Source organism: Saccostrea cucullata, unplaced genomic scaffold (genome assembly GCF_032062105.1).
Source record: "Saccostrea cucullata isolate Sc308-1 unplaced genomic scaffold, CSIRO_AGI_Scuc_v1 ctg8589, whole genome shotgun sequence".
Classification (NCBI taxonomy): Eukaryota; Metazoa; Mollusca; class Bivalvia; order Ostreida; family Ostreidae; genus Saccostrea; species Saccostrea cuccullata.
Genome location: NW_026926773.1, coordinates 3,239 through 24,877, shown reverse-complemented (window position 1 = coordinate 24,877; position 21,639 = coordinate 3,239). Strand labels below are relative to the sequence as shown.

The following is a 21,639-nucleotide window of genomic DNA, read 5'->3' as shown; positions in this document are numbered from 1 at the left end:
ACTCAACAATCTATTGCCCATGGAATAAATTGCTTTAGTTGGCCTGCCCAGTCGCCACATATTAATATTATTGAAAACTTTTGGCTATTGATAAAAAGAAGACTTCAGACACAATTTCCCTTTATTAGCGAGCGCAGCGAGCTCAATAGACTAACGTGTACGAACAGAGGAAATTCGGGTTGAAATCTGCACATTGTTCCAAGAAATTTTTATCTCACCGCGTGAAAAAATTCCAAACTCCCAATAATGCTTTGAGGTGCATAGCAACTTGGAAGTTAAAACATAGCAACAACTTACTTGAAAAAAATACAAACAACGATTTAATGCAATCTCCATTCCATAAAACCTAAGTCAACAAGACTTTTTATCTGACGTCATACTTTCGTCACTTCAACGGTTCGGGAATTACCGATTTTGTCGGAAACTTCCGAGAAGTTTGGAATCTTGATCCCGTTCAAATGCCTGGGAAGTGATATATTTTTATTGTTTCGTTTTCTTGTTTCTTTTTCTTGAATGATACACAGTACATGTGTAGGCTTATGATAGTAAATAAACTGCGCTCGCCCCAACGGTCATACCGTAAAACACATTAAATCTAAAGATCTCGTGGATGAAATTCGGGGCATTTGGACAAGCAGCCGACCTTACTATGTTCCGAACCTCTATAAGTCCATACCAAACAGAATTTTGAATGTAATCAGGCTCAAGGGACATCTTACGAAGTATTAACAAGTAAGTTTAACATAATTTATATTTTCCATTACTTTATTTCATTACAGCGAATGTTTGTTTGTTTGTTTGTTTGGCCCCGTGGGGATCCAGGTTAGAATAGGTCCTCAGTACCCCCTTGCTTGTCGTAAAAGGCGACTAAATGGGGCGGTCCTTCGGATGAAACTGTATAAATCGAGACCCCGTGTCACAGAAGGTGTGGCACGTTAAAGATCTCTCCCTGCTCAATGGCCCTAAGTGCCGAACATAGGCCTGAATTTGCAGCCCTTCACCGGCAATGGTGATGTCTCCATATCAGTGAAATATTCTGGAGAGGGACGTTAAACAGTATATAATCAATCAATCAATACAGCGAATGTTTGAAATTTGACACTTTCGTTGTCAAGCGTAAACAAACCGCCATGTTGACTGAATACTTATGGCACGTGTCTGTATATAAAAAAATTAAAAAGGAATAGTAAAGGACATGCTATTCATAAATATTTCAGTGCTAATTGCAATACAGCAACCTTTTTGAAACAAAATTGAAGTATACAAATCATTAATAAGTACTGTTAATCATTCTTTATACATTGAAGTGTGTCATTACAATGATTATTAGTATATTTGTTTTCACCACATGTATTTGATTTTCATAATGCAACTATGTGTGTAACACAAATCATACACTTTTTTCTCTTTGCAAATAACAAAAAGATTGTCAGCTGTATCAGTGCAGATTCCATACGGTTTATTTTTTCCAAGGGTCAGATAATGAAGGAACTGTCCATCTTTGTCCATGATATGGACACAGCGATTACCATAATCAGTTGTAAGGATGTGACTCTCACTGTCTGTAGTGATTCCTTGTGGACAGAATGCTTCATTCCTAGGAGAAGGAGTATGTCCAGTGTACCTGAATATCAGTTTCCCGCCCCGATTGACCACCACTATTGCTTTAGCACCATAGTCAGCTACACATATATCCAGATTCTTATTTTCACACATGTACATGTTTAGGCCAGAGGAATAGAGTGGTTTTCCCTCATCATCAAATTGAATTGTTTGGCTCTCTATAGAGTCGGTGTATCGAACAACTTTTGTTTGTTTGTTGTCATCACTTTCCATAGTAACCAGAATGTCACCAGAGGAAGTGCTACAGACATTACGAGGTTTCCAGTTCTGAAGTCTGATCAACTCTTGTATCTCGTCATTATTAACGATGTTTACTGTTTTATACATGCCATCAGTATAAACTAAGTCTCCGCTTCTTAACACTATGTCTTCTGGTATGGCCCTTGTCTTCGTTTTGATAAACCGGTTTTGTGAATGCTCCTTTACATCGTAGAGTTCTATAATATTGCTATTATCACATATCCACAATCTATCATCACCAAGACAGGAAATATTTTGAGGATTGTTTGTAAGATGGAAAATATCAATGTAAATCTGATGGAATACAAAATCTGGTGATTTCGTTTTAGTTAACCGAGAGGAACCGGCTTTTTGCATTTCTTGCCTTGGTTTCAATATGTAACCGTAATCTTCTGATATAAATGAAAATGGTGATATGCTTCCTAATTGATGACTTAATGTTTCGTCTTGAATTGTATTTGGAATAAATTGGGGTAGTGAGGGTACAATTTTTTGTGGAAGCTTTTGATATTGATCTGTCTTGGGTCTTACACCTATTAATTTTGCAATGTCATTGTTTTTTTCAGCAATGCATCGATCCAATGAATCAATTTCATCTTTAATTTCAATAATTTTCGTGTTGATTTCAACCAAATGATTCTGCAAAGTTTGTAACTGAGAGGTCTTCATTTCATCAACTTGGGATTTAAGTTTCTTTACAACTTTATCAACTTTTCTGTGCCAGTAATGCCCACGCTTTGTGATGGCCTCTGAGATAATTAAGGTCTTCCGTTTCCAACGGAAGACCTTATTGTTTTCGTTCGGTTTCTTTTTCCCTATTATTTATTATTATTATTTTTTTTCTTACCGATTTTTGTGCACGCGAGTTCTCGGAAACGGCTTGGTCGATTTTCACGAAACTTTCAGATCTGATAGATATTGGTCTGAACCTTATTGGAAATTTTTTATAAGTACGTCGTCACTTCCGGTCGTGAGATATGGACGATTTACTGATTTTAAGAGGGTCAGCTTGTCCGGGCAATCACTAAAAAACGAATGAAGATATTGACTTGAGATTTTCAGTGAAGGTAGCGGAAGGATTGCTAAAATGCTTTTTTGAGTCTATATCTTTCCACCGCAAAAGGCGTTGAAGCTCTCTTGAGCTCGTTATAATTATTATTTTTCTGACCATCAAATTTTGTGCACGTGATTTCTCAAAGACTACTGGATGGATTTTTATGAAAATTGCAGGAACAATGTGTTGCTATCTGCAGTTATTATATCCTGGAGATTTTTTGGAAATTCCATTCTGGTGCCAAGTTACGGACAATTTTCTGAATTTAAATTGACATTTTGTTCGCGGATAATCTAAGGAACGGTAAAAGATATCACTGTGAAACTTTCAGGGATTATAGATTGTGATAAGTACTATCCAAGACGCGATCTTTTGTACGTCGTCTCTACTTCCTGTCGTAATGACATGCAAAGAAAAAAAGTCAAATTTTTAAACTTTTTTGTTTTTCAATATTTTCAAATCATATTAGTACGGTTGATAGAAACATTTCTCATTAGGCTGAATATATAATGTGTTTGTAAATTCATGAATTCGAACTCGAGATATTAACATTCAAAAGTCTGAAGCGGGATCTTAATGGCGGCGGTCTCTGTCAATTCCGACATTTCGCAATAGGGGTTTACAGAGGCAGCTGAGCGTTTGCTTGAACGAAAGTAACATAAGGAGCAATGAAATGTGTAGGGATACTTAGATTGTCACGTCGTAGGTTCGTTGCAATTCGGTGTCAAACTACATTTATTATCCAAGGTCTACTTACAAGTCTTCTTTAGTTGGTTTTGGTTGTTTCTCAAAGTAGAAATAGAAAAGAATTAATGTGCAAATGAAGTACAATATCTATATCTTTTGTTTTGCATCACGGTAACACATAACTTAAATCATAGTTATAATTAATAGTTTTTCAAGAATGTAGTAAGTAAAAAACGTGACCACTGTTTTCCCATGCACACTTGTGTCATATTAAATCAATAGAAGGGACAACTGTTACAATAAGAAAATATTTTATTTTTAAAGATAACAATTTTTCAAAGACAGTTTAATTGGCCTATATAAACATTTTATTTTCTCAATGCAAGTTATTGAACATAATGGAATCTTATTTTTAGACCCTCGTAGGGCGGTCGAGGCATTTTTTTCTCGGTGAAACACACCACCTTTTTCATGAAAGTGTAAGTAATCGGAATAGTCAACTTTCGTGATTGAAAATGAAAAATTAACCATTCATAGCTGTTTCACTGCTTTAGTGTAATTTGCCTATATACGATATGGTACATGTATGTGTTATACTTTCCACACCTAAAAATTTAGGCGATAAGAACGCTCTTTTGTTATTTGATTGAAGCTATCTCACCTATTTAAAATAACATTCCAAGAGAAATTCGCTAAGATTTACTCGATGCGTTTGGCGCGAAATTATGAATAGTGGCCCTTCTTTCATAATTCCAAGACAGATTAAATGTTGCAGAATTATATGTACAAACAAGTGAAGTAAGAGTAGTTGTTCAAATAGCGTAATCGATAAGCTTATTGGATTTTCACACTAGTGACCCGTTTCAATTACCAGTGTGTCCAAAATATGTTTCATCCATTTTTAGCCCTATATTATGGGTTATTTTCGGAATCGGACGGAAGACCTATTCGTTGCTCGCAACGAGATCGTTTCTAGTTTTATATTCTTTTTCTAGCTTATTTATTCCTTTTTTAACATCATCTGCAATGTGCTGATAGGTCGGGTAAATGTTGTCAATTAATTGATTTCGCTGCTTAATTATCATTTCTTTCTTTTCCCCCAGAACTTGTAAGATTTTTGATAATCTATGACCAAGGTGTTGATCAGATGCCAGACAGGTGTGACAGACAGGAATGTTACAGTACCTACAGTAAACCTCACATCGCTCTATATCATGGAAGGCACATTTGGGGTAGAGTGGAGTGGAATTTCTAGACTCAAATTTGAGCAGTCTGTGATCCTTCAATTCATCAACAGAAATGTGTTCTCCCACACAAGCTTTGCACAGGCTATTGAGACATGTATAACAATACATATGTGCTATAGCAGTCTCACACAGGTCACATCGCATTACATCCTGAGAACTAGTATTGGGGTCCATACCTGCATGAAATTGAAAAACGAGAAAAATTATTTTATGTTGATAAATATCATCATTTGAAAAAAAATGATCATCTTTAAATTCTAAACTAGCCAGAGACCTGTTTACTGTTGGTTCCTTTTTTTAGAAACTGTTTACTTTTTATATAGGAATTTTGTTAAAGATTGAATTCATATATGTAGTATTTATAAGTTTAATTATATTCAAAATAATCTTCACATAAAGGCAAACTACCGAAAATACAGGTACCAGTACCTTTGTACTGCACATTATTGATTCATCATAATGTTCCTACTGTGATAATATTGAAACTTTAGCTCATTTGTTCAATATATTTACTTATTTCAAAGAAACAAAAACGTTTTATTTGTTGCTATAGGAAATCGATTTGCTTCGTTAAATTTTAAACTACAGACTGATTCAAGATCGAAAGTCGACTTAAGGAGCAAGATAGATTAGCCTGATATAATATTAATTAAAAGCATTTCCAAACAAATATTAAAAAGGTAGATATCACAAATTATCAGGACTGTGTAATAATTCCAGCTTCGGATACAAGCGCCAAAGGGTAGTGACTTACTCAGGAATGGTTAATTTTGATAGATTCATAGATTCGATATGACTTTAGAATTTTTAACCATATTGATAAGTCCAAGACAGATATTCTGAATCAAAATCTACCTAAAAATAAGAAAATCTGTGAAAGCTACAAAATGAATTCTCATTTAAATCAGTAGAATTGATTCATTTTCCAATAAATAAAAAAAATGAGTATTAATTAAAAACAAATAGTTAAGATGATGAAAACTTTTGACTAGCTCATTTCATAGGTGTTCTTTTTCTTTGTATGCAAAAAAGAACAAAAAAAAGAAAGATCAGATTGAACCACATGCATGATTGGTACTTATATATTTTAAACGTCTTATAATTTGTTGTGTAGTATACATTTCAATATATTTACCACACGAGAAACGCATGTCCGATATGAAGGAGATGTGTTTTTATAAAATGAATACTATAATTTTCATGTATTACGCATAGATGTGGTCTCTTTCGGTAGATTGTTTAGTTTTTCTATTATAGTAAATAATAAAAGCGAAATATTCCTAGGGTCATTTGAAAATAGAATGTTTTAAGCAAGCTACAAAACAAGGTTGTATATATTGAATATTGTAAATCAAATTTGATGTTCTTCTTGTTGAAAGGGATTTTTCTCTTATTTTTCATGAAACATGTTAGTTGTCTACAAACTAATAAAATAGTATGACATGTAGCTGTACGTTGAGGAATCGCCAATATTTGACATCACAGTGTAAATTTATATCGATTCTAAAAAGAAAATTGAAGCAAACTTACTATTCAACATGTGGCCTTACAAAAGTTAATTGTATATCTTTTAGAAAGAATGTTTAAGGAGTGAATTGGAGTGTTTAAAAGACAAAGCTTTTTATATGCACTATTTATGTGTGATAATCATATAATCTGAAAACTGCTATCATCTGGGGAAAAGTTAATCAGGGATATGATAGCAAATAAACACTCTAATTTTGTTTGTTTATTGTTTAAACAGTATCTTATTCATAATATAGAAAATAATATACAATGGACATGGATTGAACAGCAGGTTAGTTCTTTCCACACTCTCACACTCTCAGTGACAAACTGGATCAAAAATATTTTTAGGTATAAAAAAATACAGCTAAAATTTCTTCCATGGAATAAATTTGTTCTAAAAATTACTCATTTCAAATTTAAAAGTCGGATAAATCTTTCAGCTTCTGTGAATTGAACGCTACGGAACATGTCATGTGACCACCTTGATCAAGTGATTTGCGCATTAGAACAGTGACTGATGGGCAATACAATAGGAGAGAACTATCTTAAAAATTAATTAATACAGAAAATTAATTTCATTTCTTTTATGGATGTTGTTCAATTACTTTGCAAATTGTTTGATTTTGAATACCGTTAGTAGAATTCGCTTCCGCCAATGATCTTCATAGTGACAACTTATTTTCATTCACTTTATCAAAATCGATATAAAAAATAAAACCTAAAGTATTTGTACAGGAACTAATAGTATACGTCTGCATACAAATTCCAGAATTTCATTATTCAGATAACTTTAATGTAAGTCAAAAGGATCACCAAATATCCAAAGTGTTTATGCTTAGAAGACCTTTTACGTCATACTCTATCAAAAGCATTTGATAGATAAAAAAAAAAAACCACTATACAACATAACTTTTCCTCAACATGCTGTTAATATTCTGTTATTACTTAACGCTTGAGTAATCCGGTAGGAAAACAGCCTGAAATTGATTATAGACGTTTGACGTTTACTTTTCACATAGTTTTTATTATATGATTCAAAAAGTGAAAGTTGTCCATAATTTAATCCAATTGGTCTAATGGTTGATTTTGGTAATAGAAGATTTGCATTTCAAAAGGGGGGTGCGAGCTTATATACTTTCAGACACTTCAATAAACTGCATCAATAAAAAAAAAAATTTGATCACACAAGACACTATATTGACTATACAAGTCTTTAACAAAATTTACATAGGTCTAATGAAACTTTTCAATAATTTTTTTTAAAAAGTTTGTTTAACGATTGAAAAACTGAATAAAAAATAAAAATAAAATAAAATAGAATTTTCAAATAAATAAATTCAAAATTTTTTTCAATCGTTTACAAAAAAAGAAATTTTAACTGTCCTAATTTCAAAATATATGCGCAAAATATGAAAAAATCAATTTGAAATAAATTTGAAATCGATTATCCAAGACTTCTTACCTGACTAGAACTAAGTAAATGTCTGCTTTCCTTGCCAACGGATATGCAACACAATGTTGATGCTTTTGCGTCACGTGACTCAATCTCTCACAAGAGGTCGCTAATCTAGATCAAGCTTAGCGTGCAGAATAACTCTGGGTAGAGATTTCCTGTCAGGGGTATCTTATTCTCCCGTTTCATTCCAGTTATATAACATGCCTACTCTGATCGTTATTGATCTTTGTGCATAATAACAGTTTCAAGTTATTAGATGACACGGCATATAAACGTTTTGTCTGATCTTATCAAATAAAACCATAGTTTCATATATTTTTATTCTTCAAAGGAATATTTATTCTTTGGTAGTCTTTGGTATATATTGGAAAAAGTGTGTAAGAGGTATCTTACCTGTGAAATGAATGGGTAGAGAAAGGCTACTCTACACGATCAACTCGTGACAAGCAATATTATTGCATCTGGGTTATTATTTCTCCGCAAACAAACCTAATTCTATCTACCATCTTGATGACGTACTTGTTTTATAATTGGAATTTATCTACAAAATATCACAAGAGGCCAATGGACCCAAATAATCACGTACTATGGACCAAATGTTTTAAAACATAAATTTCAATATATATATAAACATTGAACTGTATTTGATAATAATTACATCATAGTTGTGTAAATTTAGAGATAAAAGGACTGTAAAGTATTTTTGTCAGGTATTTTAGGATAAAAGCTATGTTTCTTAATATAGATTATGACCTTGTATAACATGGAAGTTATATGACCTATACAGTACCGACCAGACCCAACCTGACACCAAAGCAGTCCCAGAAAGCAGTCCCCCGGGACTGCTTTGGGACCGCTGTGGGACTGCTGTGGGACTGTTCTGGGACCGCTGTGGGACTGCTCTGGGACTGCCCTGGGACTGCTCTAAAAAGCAGACCCAGCAGTCCCAGCTGTCCCTGTGACTGCTTTCTGGGACTGCTTTGTTCACTCATGCGTGAAAGAAGTTCTGAGTGACATGATAGCTCCGCCCCCTTGTGTATTCTGAATTTGCAGGCTCCCACTTGTTTTGTTTACTAGCAGCAGAGAGGAGTTTAAACTATTAAAAATGCAAGGTTTCTTACAATCTTTCCATAAGAAGAGATTATTATAGTTAATATTTTCAGAGACTGTACATTTACACAAATATATTTTTTAAAATAAGGAAGTCAATTGCAAATGTAGATTTTTATGCCTAAAAATAAATTATAGGTTTATGAGAAAAATATCTACATGTAGGTCTATTTTATTATTTATTGTAAAATTATGTGCACTCAAAATTTGCATTGACACTATTTAAAAATAATCCTTATACAGTTAGATATGATATTTTTAATTGAAAAGCTTCATGTTTTACGAGCACCACTCTAGAAAAGTATCCCAGGCAACCCTAAAATAAAGCCTAACAGTTTATTAAATGACCAGGAAATAAAATTATGCTACCATTCTTCCATAGCTCAAACAATTTGAATAATCATCGGGGAATTTATTAATGAATTACCGGTAGTTTTTAATTTATAAACAAGTTATCAAAAGAGAACATTTATTTTATAAATAAAGAGTTGAAAATACCGGGAATTTTTTTCTTTTGCTTGTGTTTACATGTACCTGGCCGATTAATGTTTATTACTTGGTATCAACACCCGCGGTTTCAATCGCCTTAAAGCAGAAAATCAGTGCATGCTATTTTGGTATACCTATAAGCGTTTCACATCATTGAACATGCTGGTCAACAATGACCCTAATTTCCATCTACCGGTATATAATGCAGAAATAAAATTGATTACTAAAATGTGTTTGAATTTCTTTCAGGATTAATTAATTTTGAACATAATCTGATGGTTCGATTCTGGTGAATTAGATATGTGCATTCTAACATTTACAAATAAAACGCTTAAAACTGAGTATTAAAGAGATAGAAATATTAACAATAATTAGATTGACATGTCAGTAAAAATAATCATGACTGAAAAAAAAAATATTTGGCAAAATTAAAAAAGAATTTTCTAAAATCCCGCTAGTATGGAAATTGGCCAAATAATGATGAGATCTATTTAAATCTTTTTCTTAGTGGTGGAAAAAAATTAATTCACGTTTAATTTTCTGTATAAAAAATAAATGGGACACAGTATAAATCACAGAAAATAAAGAAATTGAATTATTTATTTAATACACCCGATAACTGTGATTAAATGTTCATGGTCAGTTTAATTCATACATGTACTTGTGAAACCCTTCTTCCTTCAATAATAATCATTCAATTTGTTTTTTTTGCGCGTACTGTTCATAAATGCCCTTCGCATACATGTAAGGAGCCCCGGCATACTACCCAGAATCAAATTTCTACTGCCTCTTATAGTTCCATTGTTTATTGCAAATCTCATTTCTGAGTTAGCTCCGCCCATTAGATTAATAAACCCCGCCCACTGGGACTGCTGGGACTGCTTTCTGGGACTGCTGGGACTGCTCTCTGGGATCGCTGGGACTGCTGGGACCGCTGTGGGACTGCTCTGGGACTGCTGTGGGACTGCTTTAGCAGTCCCAGAAAGCAGTCCCCGGGACTGCTCTGGGACTGCTTTGTGTCAGGTTGGGTCTGGTCGGTACTGTATAGTGATTGATTCACTGCCGGTTTTTGAATTTATATCACGGGTAAATATAGTTCCCTATCAAAAAGGGGACGTTTTTAGACTAATTTTACCAACTTTATGACGTCATATCAGCAATGATGAAAATTAATGTTTACTTATCTAGTGTCATGATGTAGGATTATTAACAACTTTATGGAAGATTTGATCATGATTTGCCAACCCGTTTTACATCCCAATTTTGACTTTTACTGTGTGAAATGCATTATTTTTCAAACCCAACGGCATGTATGAAATCCACCGAACAAGGCAAAATGAAAAAAAAATACCAGGTATATCCCCTTTATGTTTTATTTATTATTTTCTATTTCTGAACAAATTGTCCGGTAAGTGACCAATGTCAGTTAATACAGGTATTTGATTTTCTCAAGAGAGCTTGACAGACTGAAGAAATATTTCCAAGCAACAAGAAACAGAGTGTCATCTGTATTTGTACACAACCCACCAAGAGCATAAAATGGTAAATTTAGGTAACGACGAAACTGTCCATTCTCGCTTATTATATGGACACAGTTATTATTATAATCAGTCGTGAGGATGTGACTCTGACTGTCTCTAGTGATTCCTCTTGGATTGAATGCTCTAGACCTTGGAAGTGGAGCTTGTCCAGAATATTTGAATCTCAGTTTCCCGGCCTGATTGACCACCACTACTGCTTTAGCTCCACAGTCAGACACACAGATATCAAGATTCCTGTTCTCACATATGAATTTATGAGAACCATCCGATGAATAAAGAGGTGCCTTTTTATCATCGAACTGAATGGATTGTTTCTCTGTTGAATCAGAGTATCGGGCAACTTTGGACTGTTTATCATCACTTTCCATAGTAAAGAGAAGGTCGCGGGAGCAGGTCCTACAGACGCCTAGAGGTTTCCATTTGTCTAATCTTATCACTTCTTCTTTAGTTCCACTCTTCACAATGTTAATAGTTCTCTCCCATTGATCTGTATACACTAGCTCTCCACTTCTTGTGACTGCTATGTCTGTTGGGCTCCTGTCTATTGTCCTTGTTCTGATTGACTTGATTAAACCCTGATTTATGCTGTAGAGAGTCATGGTACAGCTTTCATCACATGCCCATATTTTTTCATCTCCAAAACATGCAATATTTCGAAGGCAGCCATAATGATAAATGCGCTTGTCGAAAATCTCTGGTTCATTACGCAGCTTTTTATACGGAAGAGAAACTATTACTGATCCCTGTTTAACTGAATGAGGGGGACTTTTCTTATGTGATTTAAGTGAGATTTCTTTTGTTGTTTCCGGACTGTTTCCAAATTGTTTTGATTTAAGAGGAATTGAAGAGAAATTTCCGAAGTGAGAACAAAGTTCGTCTTCTTGGATAATTTTCGGTGTAAAATTTGGGGCAGACAAAACAGATATTTTTGGAAAGTTTTTATGTTGTTCTATAGAGACTTGTAAGCTGATGATTTTTGAAAAGTCATTTGAGTCTTTTGCAATATCTAATACATTGATTTCATCTCTTATGTCAATAATTTTCTTGTTAATTTCATCAAGAATTTTTTGTAAAGTTTGTAACTGCGATCTCTTCATTTCATCTACTTGGTTTTTAAGTTGATTGACAAGTTTGTTGATTTCTCCTTGCAAGACCTCTCCCTGTTTGTTATGGAGGTTAGGAGTTTTTTATATTCCTTTTCTAACTCACTTATTCTGTTTTGTATATCAGATTCCATCTCCAGGTATTTGGGGTTGACGTTTTCATTTAACTCAGATTTGTATTTGTTTATCTTATCTTTCTTTTCATCCAGAACTTCTACGACTTTTGATAATTTATGGCTCATATGTTTATCAGATGAAAGGCAACTGCCACAGACGGAATTGTCACAGTTTCTACAGAACATCTCACATCGTTCTTTTCCATGAGAGGCACATTCGGGGTAAAGAGGAGTGGAATTCAACTCATATTTGACCACTTTATGATCCTTAGATTCATCAGTAGAGATGTGTTCTCCCACACAGGCCTTGCATAGGATTACGAGACACGTGTCACAGTGCATCTGTACTTTAACAGTCTCACATATGCCACAGTGTATCACATGCTGGGCACTTGCACGGGGGTCCATGTCTAGACTTCTGGCCTCTAAAATTGGTAAATAGCAAAAGTAGCAATAGTAAATAGCAAAAAGTTTTGTAGATCAACTTGTAAATTGTATGTGATTTTTATGAATTGATGAGGTAATAATTGATGAGATAATTATATATAAGTACAATGTATTTCATATTTTCCTCTTTTTTTTGAACTGCATGGAATGCAATAACGAATTTCCTGCTAATCTTGATAATATTGTAAGATAAAGAAAGTAACATAAAAATGACTTTCTTTAATTGCGAGTTCACATGTGCATGTCATGGCAACAATTGCATTATCTCAAAAGTGTTTATGAATACATTGAAAATTTGTGCAGAACTAGACAGTTTTAAGGGAAAAGGAAAATATTATTCTCTTGTTTTGAAAAAAAAAATTTTGGAGAAAAAAAATTAATGTATATAATTTGATGACAAACTGTTACCTTCTTACTGGCTTACTGGTGGAAAATGGCAGCTGTCCTAGCCAACAGAAATCCAAATTAATCGGTTTTCAGTCGCACGACCGACTTGCATAATCATTATCTACAAATCAAGGGGAATGTCTGTGCTCTACCATGTCGATCAATATTTTTATCTTACTGTTTCTAACGTTAACAGTGCATAAATTATGAATGTTGTATAAAATATTACGTTTTTTGATTGAAATAATTGAATTTATTATTTTTTTTTTTTTACATTTAATTGCAGTTCCTCATCTTGTGAAACTGGGTCACTGCTAACAGAGTATGTACATATAAATATTATAAAAACGTTTAAGTAAATATTCATGCATAAACATGCATAAATCGAACATGTGTTATGAGCTCATTATTTATTATTTATATCTGACTACAAACAACAATGCTAATGTTTTAAAAAAAAAGGGGAACACCTGAGTCTATATCCGCTCTTATCATGCCTATATTCTATGGCATATGGCCGGTAAATGCAAATTGTGATGTTGAATAAATCTTTATATTTTGAATCAGAAACATTTTGCATAGCTTCAATTTTTGAGTTTAGGTAGGTTAAAGAATCAAAATGCAATTCACTGATTTTTAACCAAATATAACTTGCACCGTTACAAAGATCTTAAGGTTATGAGCAGCATTCAAGATCAGAAGTCCATAAAAACAATAAAAAATAAGAGCACTGTTGTTCGGTAACTGTTCGTTATCAACATATGATTCATCGATATAATAATGAAAATAACCAGTGATTATAGACCTTATAACCTTATCCAAACATGAGAGAAGGGCCAATAATTGCAGTTCTTAAATTTCAATTTGTGTAAAAGGACATTGCAGTACCAGAAATAGCAACTGAAAATGGGTATATGATATTATATACAGGGACATTTTCACCTCGTTTTATCTTTCGCTCTAACCTCGTTTGGACGAATTTAAAAAGGGAAGAGTTCAAACTGTAAAGTATAATTTTTTTAAACAAAACTGTGACTTGGTGAATTTAAAATGGGGAACATCATTTGCAAGTGTTAAATGATGAAAATAAAGCGGGGCGAAAATTATCCTGTAAACAATATTTGAAATCATGCAAAAAAATATTTGAGATTTGAGATCTGAGTAACCTTTACATAATCACCATAGTAACCTAGGGATAAATTTTAATTGTCTTGGTTTATAAATGACAGGAGTGCTTTTAAAAGTAGACGAGGAAAACTGAATAAAAAAGATACTAACCGGGAGAAACGAATACATTATTTAAGGAATCACTGTCTAGTTTTGAGAGTATGCCAGGGCATCAACAATAGTGGGAAACATGGGATAATTTGCTAAAATTGCTAAAATTATCCCATGTTTCCCACTATTGTTGATGTTCCTGGCATACTCTCAAAACTAGACAGTGATTCCTTATATTTCCATTTCATTGTGAAATAAAATTGTAGTCTTAGACATTAAGAATGTAGACTAATCGATTTAAAATACACGAGGACTTTCATGCCAATTTCAATAGTTCTCGTACACTGACGTCAAACACAAAGGCATTTACATGCATATTTGGCCTTCTTAGCGTCAGACACAGAGACAGATGAGCACGAGATTTGCATGCGTATTAGACCTCCTTAGCTGCTGACCTATCGACCTACCTAATTTACATTCCGGCAGAATTATCAGGAAATCAACTCCGCTTACTTTCAAAGGGTTATTATAGAGAAAAAATTTAGAAATGGAAATATATTGTTGTCCACTGACAATGCGTTTGAGATTTCGGATGAAAGACAAACACAGAATAGGAGGATTTTTATAACTCATTGAATATATGTGGATATACATACAATGTACTTTGATTTTAGATTTTAAAGTCAAATAAAAACATAACAGCTAATATGATATTACGCTGTAGATTTACACTACACCTTTAAGATGAATTTACACTAAAAATACTCAGGTATCTGGTATGCCTATTTGCTTTTTATCTCACATGACCTAATTACTCTTTTTCGCCCAGTCAGATATTTTTCTAGTTAGAGTATTTATATAAATCTGTTTTACTCTCCGATCAATTTATTAACCTTTTCAGAATAAGTTTTGAACATTTTTTTGGCATTGCACTCATAATAATATTACAACTGTCGTATAAATGAACAATCATTTAATATTATTTGTCTATTTTAGTGTTCCTAAGTGTGTTTGAGAGAAAATGTTAGGGACAAAACAAAAATATACATGTATTTCGAAAATATAGTTTTTTCATACCTTACATACTATTAGATCCTCTATTTTCTCATTTAAACACGTAATCAAAACTTGGAGTTAAAAGGATTGATGTTGAAAATTTTCCAGGATTATTTTTTTCTCATCTACAAACCGAACCACTTTTTTCCATCTGAATCGACAAAGGGAAAACAAGCATTTTTTAAAAGTTGGTTAGACATTTTTGCACTTTTTCGTGCAGCTCTGCAGATAAGATGAAAATGCCTTTTTGGTTATTTGTGTAATTTTGAAAGCGTTTTAAGGAGAGCATTCATTGTAAGGAACTAACTACTAAGATGGAATTTGAAGATCCAACAAATAGTATGTAAACTAAAACATACATTGAAAAACAGATATTGGGAACAGAGCAAACACAGGCCTCTCAAAACATATGGGCTAGGATATATCTGATTGAAGTTTGGTTAAATGCATTGGACTTTGAAACATTTATAATTTTGTTTATGCATGCCAAAATTTAAATCAAGGGTGTTGAATCCATTACCAGTATTTTTATTGTATCAGTCAAGTATTGGAAATATGTAAGTTAAACGAATTCACATTGCAAAACATTTATGATGTACAAGAAATGAGAAAAGACGTTCCTATTTTACTTTGCAAATAAATCCATCGCACCTGAGAGGGTTGTTGCGGTAATTTAAAATATCACGATATTAACAAAGAATCTTTACTTAATGATGCATTTATTAAAATATCAAGGATAATGAGAGAAGATATCTTGCAAAGCAGTTCCGTACTTTTTTTTTCTCAGTTCTCATGTAAAATGTTTGAAATTGTTCTTTTTTTTACTGCTGCACACACTTCAAATATACCAAATAGGTAATGTATGTAAATTTGATTGTCATTTTGGCAGAGTCATTACTTATTTATAAAGGGTCGTGTTTTGAATATGATTATAAAAATTACTTTTGTTTAAAAAACCTCATCTGTAAAAAAATCTTTTCCGGACATGGATGGGCTTTTTCAGGATCAAAGATGTATCATAGCTAATTGCAGACCTTTTGACCTCTGTTGATCCACGGTAAAAACAAGAAACTGCATGAGTAAGCATTTTTAGTAATGAAATTCCCTACAACTATAGATAAAGGTATAATTATGTTGTACTGTGACGAACAGACTGGTCATTGGCTACCATTATATATTGTACAGCATTTTCTTTCTTTATCCTGTGATTTTAAACTTTGATGCACACAGATAGAGACAGTAGAAAGCCCCGACAGACAATAAACTTTAACACTACACTATCAGTAAATCAAAAAAAAAGAAAATATAAAAACATTGTTAATTGTGACACATTCACAACAATTATATAGAAATTGTATACTAGTATTTCGTTGCTCTTCATAAATGTTTATAAAATTTATATTTTAGCCTTTATCTATATAAACATAAACAAAACATGGATATATGTTGCATTTTGTGAACATTTAGAAACTTAGAAGAGACAGCGTGATTAAGTTCAATGCAAGAATTCCTTTTCTGCACGCTGAAAACATTGAATATTATTAAGCTATTGTGACTTTTCATTTGTATCTACGGACACCCTACATGGTCGTAGAACCATAATCTGGTGATTGTTGTTCATCAGCAGGGGGGTATTCGTCTGCTGGAAATTTTTTGGGGACTTCAGGAGAGTATCCAGTGCCTGATGATTTCTTTCTAACTTGAGGGGAGGATCCTGCTCCTGGTGATTTCTTTGCAACTTGAGGAGAGAATCCAGCTCCTGGTGATTTCTTTGCGACTTGAGGAGAGGATCCAGGTCCTGGTGATAATTTCTTTGAGACCTGAGGAGAGGATCCTTCTTCTTGTGATTTCAATGAAACTACATTAGGGGAAGATATTTCCGTTGAATTTGATTTGATTTGTGAAAGGTATCCAAATTCTAGTGGTTCCTGTGCGGCCTTTACATGTATGCTGTAACCATGCTTTTCTATCGTGATATTAAATTGAGATAAAACTCCAACAAATTTTAAAAGTTTTTCTTCTTGAATTTTCCCTGGAGTGAATTTGGGTGCAGAGGGAACAAGCTTATTTGGGAGCTTTTTATGCTGATCTATTTTGGAGCTATGTAGTACTTGTAAAATCGTTGAAATGTCGTTGGAGCGTAAAGCTTTATCAATTCCATCAATTTCATCATCAATCTCAATAAGCGTTTTGTTAATATCCTCCAAATGTTTCTGTAAAGTGTGTAACTGTTTGTTTTTCATTTCACTTGTTTTAGCCTTTAATTTATTGAAAAGTTTGTCAATTTCTTTGTGCAGATAATCTTCGTGTATTGCTAATCCTGTTGAGAGATCTCCATATTCCTTCTCCATCTTCCTTATTCTATTTTGTTCACCCACTGCAATCTCCTGGTAAGTTGGACAAATTGTTTCCTTCAATTCAATTTGCCTTTTCTTTAGTAAATCTTTCTTTTCATCCAGAATGTCCAAGATTTTCGAGTACTTATGACCTAAATGTTCATCGGATGCAAGGCAAGTATGACAGATAGGAGTGTCACAGTTTTTACAGAACATCTCACATCGTTCTTTCGCATGAGAGACACATCCAGGGTAGAGGGGAGTAGACTCAAGCTTGACTTCTGTGTCATCTTCGGAACTACTATGTGAATCCATAGCTATAAAAAATTGTGGGACTGAAAATAGAAATGTTTCATGATTTGACATTTAAACATATCCAAAATAAATAGTTTTATGAATTTATTTATTATTTTTTATAATATTTTATGCCTTTTATTAGACCAAACAATGAACTTTATCTATATATGTTACAATTAACAGCAGAATTACTAACACGGTTGATCATGGTACTTCAAAGGTACATTTTGAATGTAGAGCATCCGAATTTACAGATATCATAATTAGATTACTAAAAGTTGTGGGAAAAATAAATGCTATTTGATAAATTAAGAACAATTTTTGCAAGAAATATACAGACATGTCACGTGTTATTCACTAGCTATAGTGGTGTGTGATACTCTACTGTAATATAATTTATAGAATTGACAACTTAAACCTTGTCAGCAACAACATATATCATTTAGTCAATGACGATGACCTATTTCATACTTATTGTTAGGTTGTTATTTACACATTAAATTGTCTGCAAATTTTTCCTTTATTTCTCGATCATGACAAGGTCAAGGAGCACACGGAGGGTGACAGGGGATGATCATTCCTCAATGGCAACTGGTCCTACTTTTATTGTTTTAGAGGTCCTTGTTTGATCTACTCCTGTATTATTTCTATAGACGTTTGAGCTTATACACTGTAAATATATGATACCTTAGACTTCCTAATTAGCCCCTTCATGATAACTGACGAACTACACTTTTGCAGGGCAAAATAATAACGTTTGGCGGAGTTTTTGTTCATATATAATTAAATGACGTATTTTAAACAATTACTTTTACTTTTACGTCATATTTCACCAAACTATATCATTTTGCCCTGCAAAAAAGCAGTACCGCAGTTACCGTGAAACGGTCTATTCCTGACTGTTTCTATCATTTTAAACTTTTAAAATGTTTTTTTTTTAAATACGCAGCACAGTTAAGGTTACAGCAAGGAGGCGTGGCCTAATTTGTACGGAAAATGTTCACTATGACGTCACACATAAATAAAATTATTTGCTATTCCAAACAGCTTGATAGCTGTATACTACATACAAACTTACTATTACATGCAGTTTTGACGTTTGTTAAATCCCACACAACATTATATAAACGATGCAGCGATCGCAATGCACTTGTCAATGTGAAGTCATATCGCAAAAATGACGCAGTTTCTATACTGTGACAGGCTGATCGAGTCACATTTTGTACAATGTCTTTTGTTCTCAAATAATTTAATTTCACTTGTATCAAGCAGTTTCATTGGCTGAATCATTCAGAGGAACATATAATATTTTGGATAACATAACTTGCCTACGTCACAATGAGTTACGTCAAAAACGTATTACTCCGCTTGACGTTACTTTTAAAATAATGCTCAATTTGAAGTCTTTTTCCGGTGGAAATATTGTCTCATTGTCTACACTGGAATTAAATTATAAGGAATGAAGCTAATTTCAACTTATGTTATCCGATATAACAAAATTTGGGTCAATTTACGCTTTTTTATAAACCGCTTCGCGGTTTATAAAGCGTAAACTGCCCCAAGTTATGTTATATCGGATAACATAAGTTGAAATAAGCTTCATTCCATAAATAAAATATTACTTGAAGTTAAATAAAAGGCCGTTCGGATGCGATGTCCTATTTTGTATTTAATTCATAAACTGTCCGTACATTCTCCAGACATGTGATACTGTCGAGCGTTTGCATGCAGATTTATTGAAAAAATAATGGAATGGCCCTAATAAATCGATTTATTGCAAGGGCATACCCTCAATATATCTTGTCAAATTTTTACACATGAACTCAAGAAGCATTAAGACATTTGAAAAGTGCTGCAAACCTCTTGTAAATAAATCAATTATAGCTATATTCAATGTAGTTGACCAGTAAAATATTCAACCTGCCGTCCAACAAATTAAATTTTAGCAATTAAAAAAAAATCTATATACATGTAAGTTCGTAGCGATATTTGTTTTTATCATCCTGACACAATTGACATCCAAAGAGAGATGTAGTTTTGTAATAATCCTTTTTCAAAATAGTAAATTTTATTCTTAAATTTCAATGTTATACATTATCATAACAATTGTCTTATAATTTGAAATTTGTAGTTTAATTTTTCAAGATGATTTTAAAAAATAAACAATGGAAATAATTGTATTGTTCACAAAGATCTGTTCCAGAAACATTTAGTTTTTTTAATATTATGGCTGTATGGAAATGGCTAAATTGGCATTAAAAAATCACATGCATACTTTTTAAGACATCTTTTGACCTTTTTTCATCGAAGAACACTAAGTTAAGTTTCTATCTACATTACTTTTACAACACTCGCATAACTGGAAAATCTTGTAGAAATATGTTATCAGTATGAAATTCGGTATCATGATTGCAAATAAATAGTTGAGAAAAAAACAAAATAAAGTTAGATTTAAGGGGAAAATCATGAAGCTATACAATAAATTTGATATACAATAACCTGTTTATAATCAACGAAATGGAGGTTGGCCTTGTTAGACTTAATTGTTTAGAAAATAAACAAAATTGAAGTTCTAAATATAATAAAACTAAATATATTTATAATAAATATATTAAATACCATTACCTATGGATAAATGGCGTTTTTGCCCACAAAAATCCAGTAATATTGATGTTTTATATGATGTGATCTGTCTGCAGTGATGTAATAGCGGAAAATGTAGATTTTCCTTCCAAAGAATTCATATTAAAAGGAGACCGCGTACCGACGTGGGTCCTGGCACAAAATATGCCTCTTAAGAAATACCAAGTATAGGTAAAATGTGCAGCTCTCCTCTGGCAATTTGTGACTTCTCATTAAGAGTGAAAGTTTTTGGATTTATGCTAAGTAAATAAGAAACCATGCAACCAACCAATGCACTGGCAATAAAAGGCGTCTCAGTATGAGAGAAAAGTTCTCGAACGTATGCTTTTAAACAAACATTCAACCACGTAACAAATTATACCTTTGTCATATAACTGTCAGATGTATTTGATTTCTGATTTTTTAAAAGGTAATTTAATATACTTGCACACTGCATTTCAATTAATTTATTTAACTCCTTAACTTAAAACAGTGCAAGTGTTGGGGATTGCTGAACGGTATTGCATATAAGATATTTTATTTTTATCTGACTACTGCAAACTTATTTTTTAATGGTTTGTGAAGTTTCGTTTACCGTTTTTCGTAAGTTAATTAGGTAAAAAAAGAAATATTCTTTTGGTTTATTTCATAAAAAACGAAGCATCTTTTATCTTTGCGAATCTAGCTATAGTTTTATGGGAAACAAATCGAAATTTTATGCCTAAAATAAACAAATTTTAAAAATTCCCTTTACCACTTGTCATTTAACAAGCAATTAGATCAAACTCTTGAAAATTCTATCTGTACTAGTATATAACATTAAGATGCCATTAAAATAAAAAAAATGACTCTTGACTGGATTTATTGTAACAAACGCTCATATGGAGGATGTGGACTGGATACCTCCAGGTAAACAAAGACAAGGTCATCCAACAACAAGAAGAATGTTTGACGAGGAATAAGATTGTTTGGCGTCCCCCTGCACATTGGTTTCTAACACCTGAATAGAAAAGCAAACATAATCAGCAATCCAGGAATACATTATTTCCTGTCAACAATAATTGTGCTTGCTGCAAACTAGAGCAGACTGTCTCGGTACTG

At 33.0% G+C, this 21,639-nt stretch overlaps 3 protein-coding genes across 3 annotated transcripts; all 3 read right to left on the bottom strand.

The window, feature by feature from the left end:
• Positions 1 to 1,341: 1,341 nt before the first annotated feature.
• On the bottom strand, positions 1,342 to 2,220 carry LOC134272625 (uncharacterized). Its single transcript, XM_062754839.1, has one exon. The coding sequence runs from the start codon at positions 2,218 to 2,220 to the stop codon at positions 1,342 to 1,344; it is 879 nt and encodes a 292-aa protein (XP_062610823.1).
• An 8,621-nt stretch (positions 2,221 to 10,841) lies between these two features.
• LOC134272623 (uncharacterized) lies at positions 10,842 to 11,555 on the bottom strand. The gene has a single exon (XM_062754838.1). The coding sequence runs from the start codon at positions 11,553 to 11,555 to the stop codon at positions 10,842 to 10,844; it is 714 nt and encodes a 237-aa protein (XP_062610822.1).
• A 5,308-nt stretch (positions 11,556 to 16,863) lies between these two features.
• On the bottom strand, positions 16,864 to 17,934 carry LOC134272622 (tripartite motif-containing protein 55-like). Its single transcript, XM_062754837.1, has one exon. The coding sequence runs from the start codon at positions 17,932 to 17,934 to the stop codon at positions 16,864 to 16,866; it is 1,071 nt and encodes a 356-aa protein (XP_062610821.1).
• Positions 17,935 to 21,639: the final 3,705 nt, after the last annotated feature.